The sequence below is a fragment of the Strix aluco genome, chromosome 26, assembly GCF_031877795.1.
Source record: "Strix aluco isolate bStrAlu1 chromosome 26, bStrAlu1.hap1, whole genome shotgun sequence".
Lineage (NCBI taxonomy): Eukaryota > Metazoa > Chordata > Aves > Strigiformes > Strigidae > Strix > Strix aluco.
In genome coordinates this window covers 2,348,676-2,364,956 of record NC_133956.1, presented here as the reverse complement: position 1 = coordinate 2,364,956, position 16,281 = coordinate 2,348,676, and the positions used below count along the sequence as shown (strand labels likewise).

Below are 16,281 nucleotides of genomic sequence, written 5' to 3'. Positions count from 1 at the left end.
CAGGACCCTCCCCAGGGTGGCTGACCCATCACAGGGGGGTGGGGGCAACCGCAGCCCCAGCCCCGGCAGCACAGTGCCCTGTGGCACTGGCACAGGCATCATGATGGGGACAGCACAGGGGACACCCTGGCACTCCTGGGGGGGCCCTCACAGATATCCTGGCTGGGGTCTCACCATGCAGCTCCAACGACAGCCCCCCCAGCTCGTCCCCCTCCTCTCCCAGCCCCTTGTCTGCATTAAAGCCCCTTTGTGCCACTCGTGCCAAATCCTCCGCCACCGTCCAGCCCAAAATAGCCACGGGCTCACCTGAGCAGGGGCGGGGGGCCGGGGCTGTCCGCCTGCCCTCGTCCCACTGCTCCATATTAATGAGCCCCCTCCTCCCCCCGCGGTGTCCGGCCGTGCAGTTCGGGGCTGCAGCCGTACCTGAGCGCAGCGAGACGAGGCCACCGCCGCTCGGTGCCAGCCGCCCTTGCCATGGCCGCCTGCTCCCCCATGCTCCGGCTCTGGCTCTTGCTCCAAGCCGCCTGCCTCTGCCTGGCCCAAATCGTAAGTCTCTGCTTAGTCCCGGCTCTGCGCTGGGCTGGGCTGGGGGACAGAGAGGGGACAGAGAAGGGACAGAGAGGGGACGGACCCCATCTCCCCCATCGCAGATGCTCGCTCGTAGCGCTGAGCACCCCTGGAACTTTCTGCTTATTTTCCCAACACCTTTCACTCGGTTTTCCTAGGAATACCCTATGGGGGGGGGGTGTGGGACCAGCCCCCACCCAGGACCCACCGCCCCGACCCTCCGGGGACCTCTCTGAGCTGAAAGCTGCCTCCGGCCCCGCGGGACGGGGACAGGGCTGGACTGCACGCCTTGAAGTTTGGGACTTGTTAGCTTAATAAGTTTAGTTTTATTTCCCCCTTGGGGCAGCAATGAGGGACTCTCCACCGTTTCCCTCCCCAGCAGCTGCCAGACCTTCTGCCTCCCATTGCCTGGGAAAATGCTTATCTGTTTCTGCTTTAGCGTGATGCGCTGTGGATCTGGGCTGAGGGGGGCTGAACAGAACTGGGGGGCGGTTCTGACCCTCCCAGGGCTGCCCTGGGGCTCCGCAGGGGCTTCCTGAGGGGCAGCGGGGAGAGACACCAGCAGTGGAGGTGCTGGGGGTCGGGGGTTCCCGTGGGCTGTCCGGACTCCCCCAGGGGCAGGAGAAAACACATCGGAGAGAAGCGAAGGGAAGGTGTCCCTCTGCTCCTTGGGGCGAGCGCTGCGAGCAGGGCAGGCAGTGTTCCTCCTGGGAGCTCACCCGAAAAGAGAAAAAACCTTGCCTTGCATCTGCAAAAATCAGATTTTGAGTAAAGATTTTGGAAAAAATCTTCCTGTGTGGCCCCTGAGCTGCCTGCCGGCAGAGCCAGCCTCGCTGCAGAGAGCTGGGGGGGGCCAGCTGCCTTCCTGAAACAGCCCCCCGGGATGCTCCTGGGCTTGTGGTGGCAGGGTCTGGCTGGGGGAGCGGGCTCGGGTCGGAGCGAGGGGGACGTGGGAGCTCTTGGAACAAGGAACCATTTGGAAATCATTCGGGCAGGACAAAGGTGCCATTCACGGGCGCTCCCAGGGACGGGTGCTCGCTCCCACCCCGACCCGACCACGGGGTTTGCTTCCAAGGCGAAGCCGGGACTCTCCTGTGAACAAACCAGCAATACCTCTCATCCTTATATATTTCACTTTAAAATAAATAAGCCTGGAAGGACGGAGGAGTCACAGGCATGCGGCCCCAGCCAGCCTGTCTGGTTTTCATTTCCAGGAACACCAGGGGTTTGGTCTCCGGGACTGGAGTCTCTTCCCCCCCAAACACCCCGTTCGGATAACAGAGATTTCTTTACAAAATTGCTCCTGCGGAGTCCTGTGCAAACCTCAAAGCTGGGGCCAGGCTGCTCAGGGAGCTCCCCTGCCGCCGGCTGAATGGTGCTTTTGTGTGATGCTGCGGAGCGGTGCTGCGGGCAGCGAGCCAGCCCGACGCGGGGGGGAGAGCCCACGGAGGGGCTGGGGGTCCCCGTTTCATACCAGGGCTTCAGGCACCTAAATCGGTGCTTTTAGAAATCCCAGCGCTGGGTTTGCACCCCGAGCCGAGAGGGGCCTTTGCAAGCGCTGCCATCGCCCCATCGAGACCCAGGGCGGGAGGGGGGTGATGGGGTAAAAACTCAACAGGGGATGGGGAGCTGGTTGTGTCAGTGTGGGGGAAGATTTCCTGGATTTCTCCATCCAAGCCCTTGCTGGGGGGTACAGCCTGGGCAGCGGAGGACTCATGGGGAGGGGCAGAGCTCTGACACCTTGGGGTGCTCACTCCATCCCAGCTCTCCAGAGATGGGTCCCCAGCACACTGCACCTTGGGCTCCCACTGACTCCCATCATCTCTTGGGGTCTGGATTCTCCTTCCTGACGTGGGTCCTGTCCATTTTTCCCCCTTAGCGAGGGCCACCGGGAGAGCCCGGCCCACGAGGGCCCCCCGGTCCCCCAGGAGTGCCGGGAGCAGATGGCATTGACGTGAGTACCGGGAACCGTGCGGGCTGGAGGGAGGGAGGGAGGGGACCTGCGGCACAAAGAGGGACATTGTGTCAGGGCAGAGGCTCTGCGGAGGGCAGGGGGTGCCGATGCTGTCCTGCTCCCAGGCTGGGGCAGATGGAGCATCCCCGGCTTTGCCGGTGGCCCCGGGCAGCAGTGATGGAGTGGGGGAGCACAGCTCCTGCACCGCGGCTCCATCCACCTCCCCGCAACAGCAGCCCGTGGCCTCCCCACCGCCTTGGGAAATGGGGTCCAAAGTGCTTTTTGGGGAGCACAACAGCAAGGAGGTTTGGGTGCAGGGTGCTGGGGGCACCCCTGTCCAGGCAGCGGAGGCTTCTCAGAGCAGTTGGGTGCAGGGATCAGCCCAGAGATGCCCCGTGAGGAGGGGGAGCAGGGGGGGGCAGTGGGGAGCAGGACACCCAGGTTGGGTGCCCGCAGAGCAGCGAGGTGGCCGAGGGCTGTGGCCAGCAGCCATCGTCCGGACCCTCCCCAGGGCTGTGGGGAGCCTGAACAGGGGAGACCTGTGAGCCAGCAGAAAGCTCCCTTTCTCCGAGACTCACCCCAGGGTGTTATTTTAGTGCTATTTATACCCAGAACAGCCGCAGCCCCCCCACAGCCCCAGCCCAGCCCTCTCTTCTCAACGCTGGCCCCATCCTGACCTGGCTGCTGCGCTGGGGTATCCAGCACCTCGCTCGGACTTGGGGAGGCGGATGGGAGACACGGGTCCTGAGCCCCCTGCGCTGCCAGGCCTGGCTCTGGGGGGTGACAGACCCCTTTTTACAACCTTCTTCCCTTTCCCCAGGGTGACAAAGGCTCTGCCGGAGCCCCCGGGTCCCCGGTGAGTATCCATGCCTCCCCGCAGCTCACCGATGGTCTCACCCCTTCTGGAGGAGCTCCTTTCCATCTGTCCCCCATGCCTCTTCTCTTTTAAAGGGTGTCAAGGGGGAGCCTGGAGCCCCCGGTCCAGATGGGCCCCCAGGGAAGCCGGGCATCGACGTGAGTACTGACCCCCCGTCCCCTCTGCGGCGTCCCTGGCCGCAGCCCCCGTGTCACAGCAGGGTCTCAGCAAACTCCTCATGCCCCCGGCACAGGGATCCTTTTCTGTCACACATAAGAAAGTGCCAAAATCTCTTCATGCGGGAGCTGAAAGCACCTTTTGAAGCCCAACAGGAAACACGGGCAGAGCTCGGGCAGAGCTGCTGCCACCCCTCCCACCGCCCGGGCTCCGAAAGCGTGTCCCCCTCCACCCCACGCAGGCGAGAGCTGTGCCAGGAAAGCCACGGCACGGCACCAACACCCTTGAACATGCAAAGGCTTTTCCTTGTCCTTTACTGCAGCTGCTGCCCTGAGCCCTGGTTCAGCTGTCCTTTCCTCCAGAATAAATCTGGAGCAATCCTGTGGCCCCCCCCTGGAGCCACCCCCTTGGCACCCATGTAGGTGACATCAGTGACTTCCCCCACTGTCCCCTCTCCAGCCTGGGGCAGGTGGGGGGCTGAAAGGGGATGGAGCTGCCTCCTTGTCCTGCCTTGATGCCGTGAGGGGCCAGCTCCCAGCCCCACGCTCTGGGCACGCAGGGGTGAGTGACGGGTGGCCGGGGAGGTTTGGGTGGGGTGCCCGATGCCACCCCCAGTGCCGCGCTGCACGGGGAAGTGCCTGCGAGTGTCAGACATTTACTCATCAGAAGGAAACCCAAACTGCAGGCTCCTCTTTTGTGTCTCTGGGCGGCATTTCATAAATCTTTGGGGTTTTAGTTATTCTTCAATGAGAAAAGAATAGAATAATAACTGTCATTATAAGCATACATTATTCATCCAGTCTAATCTGGCTGTGAAAGAGTTTGGTTGCTCTGAATATGGGAGCAGAGCCGGGCTGAGCGAGGGGCTCTCCACCCATGAATCAGCCCGTGGGTGACGCTCAGGCCATCAGCTGCAGGGATCCAAACCCCGGCACAGGCACAGCCCTCGCTGGAGTGGGGGACGGGGCATCCAGGGAGTGACTCGGAATTGCTATAAGTAGGATCACAGAGGGGCTGAGCTCCCCACGTGCCTCTGCTGGGGCTGGATGTGCGCGGCGGTGCGAGGGTCCCTGCCGAGCCCCGGCGTGGGGGCTCAGAGCTGGGCATCTCGGGGTGGGGGGGCGGGGTGCGGGGCATCGCTGTGGGGCTCTCTGTGCCATCGGGGCCTGAGTCCAGGTGCCAGCCTCAGTGCCGGGTTTGCTGCATGCAGGGACATGCACAAAGTCCCCATCGACAACCCGCAGCCCCTTGTGACGGGAAAAGCCCCAGTGTGAAGGTCTGGCTGGCGAGCCAAAGGGCTGGCGATAACCTCCTGCTGTCTCTCCTCTTGCAGGGCCTGACGGGAGCAAAGGGGGAGGCAGGGCCCATCGGCGGGCCAGGACTTAAAGTGAGTGAGGGGCCACTCCAGGGCAACCACTCCAGGCTCCCACCTTGCCCTCCTGGAGCCAGCGGGGCCTGGCCAGGCTGGGACCAGCCCCGTCACTGTGCAGGGATGCAGGGATGGGGTGATGGAATATTTGGCAACGAGGGGACACTGAGGTTGGGTCCATGGGAGGATGAATTTTAGGGGCTGACACAGCTTGGTAGGGCCAGACCCTCCTGTTTCAGCTCCTGACTCTCCCCTTCCATCCCGGCAGGGCCAGTCTGGACTCCCAGGGCCACCAGGGCTCCCCGTGAGTATCTGCCTCTCCCACAGGCACCAGCGATGCCCCCGCTCCTGGCTCCAGCACCCACTCCCTGAGCACCCATGAGCAGGGTGGGAGCAGAGCAGGGATCCAGCCCCCTCAGCTGCATCCTTGGTGGCGGCGTGGGCATTGCTCAGGGCAGGGATGCTGATGTTTTGGGGGGAGGTTGGAGAATTTGGACCAACTGTGTCTTTCTTCTTGTTGCAGGGTCCTTCGCTGCCAGGACCACCCGTAAGTGCCACACGTGTGGGGCTGGGGCAGCTGCCAGGGACCCTGCTTGGGGTTGTGCTGGAAGAGCTCAAATCTCAGCACCCCCAAAGTGGGGGGTCTCAAGGCTCGACCTCTCTCACTCAGTGAATGTCTCTCTTCTCCTTAAGGGGCTTCCAGGCCAGGTTGGGCTTCCTGGAGAGATTGGAGTGCTGGGACCCAAGGTGAGGGGTCAGGAGGGGGAGTGGGAAAACCTCCCTTCCTTATCCCAGCATCCACTTCTCCACACTTTGGGGCTCCTGGAATAAATAGGGGTGACACCATAATGTGGGCAAGCAGGGCACTACAGTGGGGAGGGAGGGGTGACGGACTCTGTGCCTGCAGACAGGACCCCTGGTGCCATCCATCCCCTCCCAGCTCACAGCTGGGAGATGCCCCAGTTCCCACTGTGACAGTCTGGGTCTTTGGTGCTTCATCACCCCTCTCCACCCCGGCTCAAGCAGTACCTGCTCCCTCCCCCACCCCTAAATCTCCTTTCCTGGGGTTGTTCTCTCCTAGGGCGACCCTGGACCTGACGGCCCGAGGGGTCCCCCAGGCCCTCCAGGGAAACCTGTGAGTATCTCCCCAGTCACCAGCACTTTCTGCAGGAGGGAAAAGTCCCCCCGCCCCTCAGCCCAGGGTCTGGGGCTGGGGCTTGGGCTCTGGCACACACCTCCTGCCCTGTGCCTTGCTCCCCTCCCTCCCAGGTGAAACATTCACCCCTCCTGTAAAATAGTGCCAGTATTAAACCGCGGATGCTGATGGTCTCCTTCCCTCCAGGGCCCCCCAGGACACATCCAAGGACTGGAAGGCAGCGCTGATTTCTTGGTGAGAGCTGCCATTACCTTGTCCCTTCAGCAGGCCTTTGCAGGGTAACGGCTGCTGGAAGAGCGTGTGCTGCACTGGCCTGAAATACAGACACCAGTGTAATCTGGTAACTGGGGGCCGACGGAGCGGGGAGGAGCAGGGTCCCCAGCCGAGCCGTGCGTCCCCTGCGTCACCGCACAGCCCAGCTTCACCGCGTGGCGCGGGAGCCTGTCCTTCCCAACACAGCTTCTCCGCAACCTCCGGGTCCTTTCCCAACTCAACCCGCACTTCTTCTTCCCCACCAGTGCCCGACCAGTTGCCCACCAGGTCCCAAGGGCCCCCAGGGACTGCAGGGACTGAAGGTAAGGGAGCCCTGGAGCTGCCAGGGAGCAGACAGGGACTGTCACCTTCAGCACGCTGTGCCTGAGCGGAGGAGCCTTCCCCAGTCTGGAGGGACGGGGAGCTCAGGAGCTGCTCTGCTCCCTTGGGAGCATGAGGACATGAATGCACAATACCCTGGGGGCAAGGGTGCTATGGCAGAGGTCCCCTGTGGCTCCCCAGCTCCTGCCAGACCCTTCCTGGGGGGCAAGACCCTGTGCCGAAGCCCTGGCCGTGCCTCTGTGTAGCTCCCTGCACTGCGAGGCCTGGAGGGTTAAACCCCACAAGCATCCCCACCACATGCCCTCAAGGCTGCGGGATGCTGGGCCCCACCATGTCACCGGTGGGATGCTGAGCCCCACCACGTCACCAGTGGGATGCTGAGCCCCACCATGTCACCAGTGGGATGCTGAGCCCCACCACATCACCAGTGGGATGCTGAGCCCCACCACGTCACCAGTGGGATGCTGAGCCTCACCTCATCACCAGCAGGCAGCCCAGGGTGGCATGTCACAGGCAGGGTGGCTCCGGGTGATGCAGCTGTGAGGATGCTGCTCTGCCCAGGGATGCTCACCATCTTCCTCTCCACCCTTAGGGACACAGAGGCCGCCCCGGTGCCCTTGGGGAGACCGGCAGGCAGGGCGGGCAGGTGAGTGACCTCTCCGGCAGCTCCCCAGCTGCCTCTGGGGGAGCTGGGGCTGGGCTGGACGGTGCGGGGCTCTGGGGAGAAGAAGGGGGAAGGAAAGAAAAAGGTAGGAGAGGGGGGAGGAAGACCCAGGGCTGGGAAATGGAGGGTGGACAGGGTGGTCTTCCCACTGTGGCTCCCTGGACCTGGCCCCATCCCCTGCCAAGTCCCAGGTGAGGGGTCTCGTGTCCCCAGGGCAGTTTGTACCCCTGTTCCACCCCAACACTCACCTCACTCCTCTCCATCCTTCCCCAGGGCCCCAAGGGTGACGTTGGCGTCTCCGGAGAACAAGGTGTCCCAGGCCCTCCGGTAACATATTTATTTCTCTTTGCTGCTCTGTCCCCCGAGTACCCCAGGGGCTGGGGGTGGCCGGTTTGTGCTTGGCCCCAGACACCAGGGACAGGATATCCCTGTGTTCCTGCTCCCAGGGACCCACCGCGGGGACCGGAGCGAAGCCTTCATCCCATCCATCTCCCTCCTCCCAGCTGCGAAGCTGCTGCCAGGAAGGTGGCAAAGCCACGTCCTGATGGAGACCTCTGTGGTCAGTGCTGGCTCAGTCATTAGTGCACGTTAACGAGGATAACTCACCGGCCAGGGACAAATTGCTCATGTACGCTGAGCCCCCCTTACCCCACCTGAACGGGGGGTGCAGTGCCCAGCTCACCACAGGGACATGGGGATTAAAGCTGTCTGAGCTCGCGGAGCACTTTGAAGATGAAAAGTAATTAATGGGCTGAGCCCTTCGGTCCGAGAAAGGGCAAAACCACTTTGAAGCTGAGAGTTTTGCTGGGGGAAGCAGCACCAGTTTGGGCCCATTGCTGTTATTGAACTGACAACTGGAAAGGTGCCTGGTGGGAGGCTGCAGAATTAGGAGCAAGTAGCAGGACTGAAATACCTCGTATTTGGCAAAACCAGCTGATTTCCAGTACCAGCTTTTGCTTTAATTGCGGCTCCCCCCTGGGCTGCTCCTGGGGCCGTTTCCAGCTAAGCCGGCTGTTGTTTCCTTCCCCGCAGGGACCGCAGGGCCTGAGGGGTTACCCTGGGATGGCAGGACCCAAGGGCGAGACGGTAAGTGCCGTTGGGATGCCGGGGTGGCTGTGCCCGGCTCCGGGGTCAGAGGGACCAGCTCCCACGGGGATGCTCCCCAGGTGGGATGCTGCTTCTCTGGAGCATCACTAACACGGCTCCTTGGCCATCTCAGGGAGCTGGATGCTGCCTCTTGCTAGTGGGGTCAGACCCGGCTGGGGGCTGAGGGTGGGATGGGAGGAATTGACCCCCCCATGCTCTTTTTTCAGGGTCCCGCTGGTTACAAGGGGATGGTCGGGACCATCGGAGCGGCCGGGCGGCCAGTGAGTGCCCTCCCTCATCCCTGGGGGCTGCGGGGCAGGCGGGGGACCCCGCACTTCGCCACTCAGCCCCCATCTTTCTCCCCTCCAGGGCCGGGAAGGCCCCAAGGGACCACCTGGGGACCCTGGTGAGAAGGGAGATCTGGTAGGTGACCTTGCCCCGATGGGGAGGGCAGCGCCATGCCTTGTGTGACGCCAATGCCCCCTTTTCCCCAGCTCGGCCCCGCTCCCCGGCGCAGACAGGGGCTCTGCTCGGGGTGCCTCGATGGGCATCTCCTCCCTCTCCCTGCTCCGTCCCCTGCACCAAGAGGGCAGCTGAAATAACACTCGCGCTCTCCTGCTCTAGGGTGGCCGTGGCATCAGGGGCCCCCAAGGAGACATCGGGCCCAAGGGGGAGAACGTAAGTACAGCCACATCGAGGGCTAAGCCCCTTGCGAGGAGAGGATCTCTCTGTCCCTCTCTGTCCTGCTCGGAACCATCCTGCGTCCTTGCACCCTGGCTCAGCGCTGGGCTGGAGCTTTCCTTCCCCTTCCCAGCCTTTTTTTACCCCCACCACGAGCCTTTCAGTCCCTCTCGGAGGTGTCAGACCGAGCGAGTCTTCCCTCTTTCACAGGGTCTGCCGGGCATCGATGGCAAAGACGGCACCCCAGGAATCCCGGGCGTGAAGGTGAGCTGCTGCAGGCAGGGGCTGCTGGGTGCTGCCTGCGCTGGCAATGGGGCACAGACACGCTGTTCCTCGTACCAGTGCTTGCTGGAAATAACGGGGATGGCAAGTGGCGGAAGGTCCTGGCCCTTGATGTGGCATCTCCTGACTAGGGGAGCGTGGCTGTCCCCGCAGGGTCAAGCGCAGAGTCCCCCTGTGTCCAGGAGTCCCTTTTCCCACCTGTGGACACCCCATTTCTGCACCTTTCTCTGCCATGTGGTGACATCCTCTCTGTCCCTCGCAGGGCAGCGTGGGACAGGCTGGCCGCCCTGGAACGCCAGGACACCGGGGACAAGCTGTGAGTACAGGAATGTGGGAGCCCCCCGCCCGGGCAGGTACCCTCTTACCTGTGGGGAGGCACCCCCCTCTCCGGGTGGTGCTGGGGTGCAGGGACAGCACCCAGCGGGGACACTGCCTCTGAGCATGGGGTACCGGGCAGGGTGGCTGCCTCCGGTGCTGTGCACTGGGTTTGATCCCAGCTTTGTGTCCACAGGGCTTGCCAGGTCAGCCAGGAAGCAAAGGTGGCCCAGGAGACAAGGTGGGTCTGGGGGCAGCTGGGGCCAGAGTAACCCCCCACCGAGCATCTGCCCTGTCCCCTGCAGTGCTGTGGCTGCCTCCATGCTTGTCCCCATGTCATCCCCTCCCCTGTCCTCGCTGCCCCTGATCCACCTCTATCTCCTGTTCACAGGGTGGAGCGGGTGCTCGAGGCCAGGCTGGTGTCACCGGTGCCCCAGGGCAGATTGTAAGTACGGAGAGGTCACCGTGTGCCTCCTGGGCACAGCCTGGGGGTTGCTCTCTCTCTTTCTCTCTCTCTCTCTCTCTCTCTCTCGTTCTTTTTGTCTCTATTTGCTGTCAAAAAGAAGGCAGATTTGGGATCTTCATCCCACCCCAACCCTCCTCTTCCCTCTGCCCCCACAGCAGCTTCCTCACGGGGAAGCCCCTGGGGCCACTTCTCCAGCAGCTCCTTGGCCACCGGTGCAGTGGCAGCCCTTGGCGTGGCTGCAGGGGACAAGGACAGGGCCACACATCCCTCAGGGAAGGATGAAGGGCAGATGATGCCACACAAATGCAAGAGAGGCCTCTGGTCTCGGTTGTTTTTTTTTTTTTTCCCCCCCTCTTAGGGTGAACCTGGACCTCGGGGTGAGCAGGGACCGCAGGGCGTCCCTGGGATGAAGGTGAGTCTGGGGCACCGTGGGGTTTGTGGCAGTGCCGGGAGCTGCCCCTGACTCTGGTCTCTTCTTGGGTCTCCGCAGGGTGACCGGGGTGAGCGTGGCCCCGTGGGCCCCATCGGCGAGCAGGGGAAAGCGGTGAGTTGCACCCACAGCTGGGCTGGGAAACGGGCTTCACCTTGGCACGGCTTGGGGATGCTCAGCCGCGGGCGTGCGGCTGGGGAGCAGGGATGGGGGCACGGCCGGCACCCCCCGCACGGACCTCTGGCTTTGATCATGGCCAGGGTCAATCCCGCGCCCTGTCCCGCTGTGCCTAGCTGCCGGGGTCGGGGATTAGCCGATGGGGCAGGTAGTGCAGGGATTAGTGGTCCGGGGCCATGCTGGGTTCGCAGCCCCAGCCAGGAGAGGAATTTCCTGCCAGCCCAGCAAGAGCAGGGAGGCTGTCTGGCCCCCCTCGGAGGATTTTCTGGGGTGGAAAAATGGCCCAAAAGTGACCTTTGTCCTTCTGGCTTCCTGGGGAACTGGGGCCCATCCCTGGCAGAGCCCCCTGCTCTTGGTGCAGCTGGAGGGGAGGCTCCTCCATCGTTTTCTGCCCTGTCCCCACACAGAGGCTGGATTCAGGGCAGGTTGGGATGCTGTGGGGCAGCCTGAGCCGCTGGAGGGGATGGGGGCTGCCCAAGCACCTCATTGCCTTGGGGAGGATGCTCTGATGGGGGAGGAGGGTCTTTCCACTGCCTCTTCTCACTCGTTTTTCTCTTGTTCCTGTGTTATCTTGATTTCCAGGGGCCAAAGGGCGAGCAGGGTCCACCGGGGATCCCAGGACCCCAAGGCTTGCTGGGAGTCAAAGGAGACAAGGTGACTGCTCCTGGCTGCGGGACACAGGCTGCTCTGGGGTCTGGCTCAGGGAAGCGGCGCTGAGCTGGGCTGACCCTGCCATCTCCTTTCTCTAGGGCTCCCCAGGGAAAACTGGCCCCAAAGGCGGTACTGTGAGTACATCACCCTCCTGCCCGGGCTGGGGGGTCGGTGGGAGATCACTGACACTCCTGTTTAACAGGGCTGGCACCCACCTTTGTGGGGAGCTGACACCCACTGACACCAGGTGCTTTTTCTGTCATTACCCCCAGCAAAAGCGGGGAAAAAGGGGGTTAAAGTGGCTGCGGAGGAGGTGGGTGCTGGCAGTGAAGGGTCACATTTCTTGTTGCCTTTCATCTAGGGAGACACCGGCGTTCACGGCCTCGCGGGGCTGAAGGGAGAGAAGGTGGGTCCCTGCAGATGGTTCCTGGGGCGGAGGGATGTGGGGTGGATGTGGGTCCCTGCCCGTGCTGGGGTCTCCTGGCACTGCAGCGCTGCACCCCAGTGCAGCTGCGGTGAGCTTCAGGGAGGGTATGTGTGCCTCCCCCTCACTGCAACTCTAAATTTGTGCCATCTCCCCATTCCATTTCTGGTGTCCTCTGTCCCCAGGGTGAATCAGGCGAGCCAGGGCCGAAGGGACAGGTGAGTGACTGAGGGCTTGGGAGCGAGGGACTCCCTGCAACTTCATGGCGGGACCCTCAGCTTGAGGCTGGTGGGCTGAGAAAGTATTTTCACTGGAGAGGGGCTTCAGGATTCAGCTCAGATCCCAGATTCAAGTTCAGACCCTATTCAGGGTTCAGACCGCGGCTGCAGCCGTCGGTACTGGAGGTCCTCGGGGTCTTGGGGTGCTCAGGACAGGGCTGAGCTCCCCACTCCTGACGCCCCTCTCCATCCCCACCACAGCAAGGCATCCAGGGTGAGCTCGGCTTCCCCGGCCCCTCGGGGGATGCAGGTGCACCCGGTGTGCGAGGCTACCCAGGACCCCCCGGCCCGCGAGGACTCGTCGGGGAGCGCGGCGTGCCGGGGATGCCTGGCCAGAGGGGTGTAGCGGTAAGTACCCCCAGAGCACCCCCTCCTCACCTCTGGATCATGTACGTGGTGACCTGGGGTCTGCCGCCGTCAGCTTGTTCAGTTCTGCAGGTGATTTGCCTCCGACCTTTCCTTACCAACCAGTTCCTCTGGGAAACAGCCACTGTTTATCTCAGGAGCTGCCAGTGCTCCCCCACGAGCTCTCCAGGAGGGCTGAGCTGGGATCGCACTCTTCTAGAAAAGAGGAATTCTTTATTTCTCACCATATACAGCACCAGGAGCAGGCTTACCTCCAATGTGCGCCTTTGCAGCCTGCCTGGGGGACAGAATTTTCCCATATAAGCCTCGTTTTATACTTACAAAATGGCACTGCAGAAAGGGAGGTCACAGCATGGCTGGGCACGACGTGAGCCAAGGCTGGAGCACTTGTACTGGGACTGAACAGAAAATGGAGAAAGGGGGAAGGCGGCATCGGGTGTGGGGAGGTGCTCTGGTCTGGGGCATTGGGATGGGACTGGCTCTGCGGGTGCAAATGGGGATGGAAAGGGTGATCTCCCTTTGTGCCGTGTCCCTCTTCTCACCGCTGGCAGGGCCGGGATGCCGGGGACCAGCACATCGTCGACGTGGTCCTGAAGATGCTGCAAGGTGAGGGGGGAAGCGGGGCACGGCCGGCGGGGCGGCTGCCACCACATCCCATCCCACATCGGCCTCTCCCTGTCCTACAGAGCAGCTGGCGGAGGTGGCGGTCAGCGCCAAGAGAGCTGCCCTGGGTGGAGTCGGTGCCATGGGACCCCCTGGACCCCCTGGTCCCCCTGGGCCACCTGGTGAGCAGGGCCCACACGGACCCATGGGACCTCGAGGTGTCCCCGGCATCCTGGGTGCTGTCGGGCAGATCGGCAACGTAGGACCTAAAGGTGGGTGGCCGTACCCACACCATGCCGGGAAAAATCCTCCTCGGGGCTGACCCTGCCTCCTCCCGCCACACTTGTCCCCGACCTCAGTCCCCTGCAGGGTCTGTGTTTCCCGCTGTGGCTCCAGCGAGTCCTTCCCTCCCTTTTTCTTTCCTCACAGGGAAGCGAGGTGAGAAGGGTGAGCGGGGAGAAGCTGGCCGTGGCCACCCAGGCATGCCGGGTCCCCCGGGGATCCCAGGTAAGCCCCAGCACAGGCAGCGGCGGGTCCCTGCCAGGCAGCAGCAGCCCCCATGCCCCTTGCCGGTGCGATGACGAGCCCAGCAGTGGCTCAGGACCTTCTGACCCATTCCTGCATGGGGTTCACCTGGCAAACCTCCAGCCTGCAGCACCCTTGTCTGCCTCCTCGCTGCCTGTGCCTCTGCCAGCCGCTTGCCTGGCCCCTGGGTATCGCTCACGTGCTGTGCTAACGCATCCCCAGCCTCGCCAGCAGCGCTTCCCAAACCCCAGGCCCCTGCTCTGCCCCGGCAAAGGCCGGGCTCAGCACCCACGCACCCGCTCCCATCGTTGCAGGTCTCCCCGGCATTCCTGGCCATGCACTCGATGGCAAGGCCGGCGAGCGGGGCTTGCCAGGCTCCCCAGGAGAGGCTGGCCGGCCGGGCTTGCCCGGTCCCGCTGGCCTGCCGGGGTTTTGCGAGCCGGCCGCCTGCCTGGGAGCCTCGGCGTACGCCGCCGCACGCCTGACCGAGCCGGGGGCCGTCAAGGGACCCGTCTACTGAGGAGGCCCCGGCACCGTGGCCGAGCTGGCCAGCAAACCCGCGCCGGGGCTGGCAGCGAAGAGACCAGAAAACTGCAAATCCATAGGGAGCAACTTCTGCCCGTCCCGGCTGCGGGAGGGCGCTGGGCTCGGGGCAGCTGCCAGAGGGGAAACGCGGCCTCGGGAATTTAATTTGGTGTAGGTATCATCCCCCCTCCCACAGCTTGGGGGATGGTGAAGAATAAAGAGAGGTCGCCCCGAGTCCCGCTCTTGTTACTGGGGTTCGTGCCCCCTCTGCCCATCCCTGTGCCCCTTCCCAAAGAAATAAATTGTCTTTTATACAAACCCTCTCACTCTGTTATGTCCTGTTTGGTGCTGAATCGGCTCACTGCCAACTTCCTTTTTGTCCCTTTTTTTTTTTTAAAAAAAACAAAAATTGTGGTTTAATTATTTAAGAGACTTGCCAGATCCAGCCTTGTTCACTGCTGGGCACTCACAGAGCTGTAAATCTTTGTAAAATAGGATTATTTTATAACTATGAACAGAAAAACACCAACTTTTAAAAAAATGGACAATAAAAATGAGATGGATTGTTAATGAACTGAAATGATGTGTTGATTTCTTTGAATCAAACCAAGACTCTGCTGGGGGGGGTGTGTGGTATTATTTGAGGACTGAAGTTAGCTTTTCTGTTGTTTCAAGCCCCTTATTGGGTATCTCAACTGCTCATTCCCATCCTTGGGGACAATTTCAGCCTCTCAATAAGTTCTTTAAGCAAAAGCTCCTTCTTTTTCCCCTCTTGCACCACTGCAAATGTGCAGAGGAATTTGCCAGCCCTGAACCCCCCATGTCAGAGACTGAGCAAATTTTCCAGAAATACATCAGGCGCCTTCAACTAGGGCCAAGTCAACCCAAGTCCCCTCGCAGTCAAGTGGGCCAGAAAACTATTAGCAACGATGCAAAGGGTATTGATCCCTTAATAGTTAAAAAGGAGGCCTGCAGCTCTAACAGGATCCGGAGGTGTCTTTCTCATTATTGCCATCGACAGCAGAAAGGATTAAAGCTGTGCGGTGGGAGCAATGGGGCTTCGCTTTGTAAGATAAATAAAAATCAATTTTTGTTTATTAGCAAAGCATGTTCGGCTTGGCAGGGTAACAAATCCCGGGGAGCTGTGGTGGGGAGGACTGGTGGGTCCCTCCTGTGGCACAGAGCATCGCTGCCACCGGCCCAGGGGCCACCAGCCCAGGGGCCACCGGCATATCACAGCCCCGGCGGGGGTCAGCAGGAGGGGGCTAATCCTGGCAAGGCCCAGCTCTGGGCCTAGGCAGACCCAGCACCGTGTGCTCTTCCCTCCCTGTACGCACCTCGCCGTGTAGCAGAGCTTTCCCATATGGATCCGTGTCTGTCCCCACACTCTTCAGAAGTGTCCTGTGCTCATCCTCCACCTGAAGTACCTTCCCCAGGCCCTTTGCAAACCGCTGCCTTGTCACCTAACGTGCAATCAGATACCTTTAAGGGGACTGTCTTTTTATTTAAAAAAAAAAAAAAATTTGGAAGTGAATTGCAAATGTTTTATTTTCAAGTTGGAATTTAATCAAGGAATTAAGAAGGCTGCATATTAATTAGGGGCCAGACTCTGGTTCTTTCCAATGAGTGGCAAACACACTCTGAATCTGCCTCTTCATCAGGGCCCTCATAAATATTCATCCAATAAATAGCAGATTGGATGCCATTACAGAGACAAGCGAGATTGAAACCCAAGTATCTGTGGAAATGAAACAGCTGGAAAGCGTCCAATCTCTGCCCCAAATAATAACAAATCATTATTAGGAGAGGTGAAGAAAGAGCCTTGTTGAGCACTTGTCTCCATTTCTGGACAAATGGGGACATTCACCCTAATTCTCTTCAGGGAGGAATTCAGGTTGTCAGACCCCTTCGGGGACAGCCCCAGGCTGGGCTTGCCCCGGGCTCCAGCTGTGCAGCACATCTGGGGCCGCATCCCGGCTGCACAGCCCAAACCATCTTTTTTTTTTTTTTTTAGCCCACGAGAGGGAGCTGCCTGCCCGCTGAATCCCCCTCTTCCCAGGGAGCCCACACTTGGGCTAGTGCCACTAAAACCAGTTTTAAGCCCTGGCAGGGGCTCGCTGGAGGGCTCCCCCCCA

At 61.4% G+C, this 16,281-nt stretch overlaps 1 protein-coding gene across 1 annotated transcript; it reads left to right on the top strand.

The window, feature by feature from the left end:
- Nucleotides 1-414: 414 nt before the first annotated feature.
- Nucleotides 415-14,726, top strand: COL9A2 (collagen type IX alpha 2 chain). Its single transcript, XM_074807210.1, has 32 exons — nt 415-546; nt 2,447-2,521; nt 3,342-3,377; nt 3,473-3,535; nt 4,888-4,941; nt 5,192-5,227; nt 5,447-5,470; nt 5,617-5,670; nt 6,005-6,058; nt 6,266-6,313; nt 6,598-6,654; nt 7,266-7,319; nt 7,611-7,664; nt 8,370-8,423; nt 8,651-8,704; nt 8,793-8,846; nt 9,048-9,101; nt 9,315-9,368; nt 9,649-9,702; nt 9,898-9,942; nt 10,093-10,146; nt 10,526-10,579; nt 10,658-10,711; nt 11,357-11,428; nt 11,524-11,559; nt 11,787-11,831; nt 12,035-12,067; nt 12,329-12,475; nt 13,045-13,099; nt 13,180-13,368; nt 13,526-13,603; nt 13,936-14,726. Exons 1-32 carry the CDS (start codon nt 475-477, stop codon nt 14,139-14,141), a joined length of 2,073 nt encoding a protein of 690 aa, XP_074663311.1. The 5' UTR covers nt 415-474; the 3' UTR covers nt 14,142-14,726.
- The last annotated feature ends 1,555 nt before the right edge of the window (nt 14,727-16,281 follow it).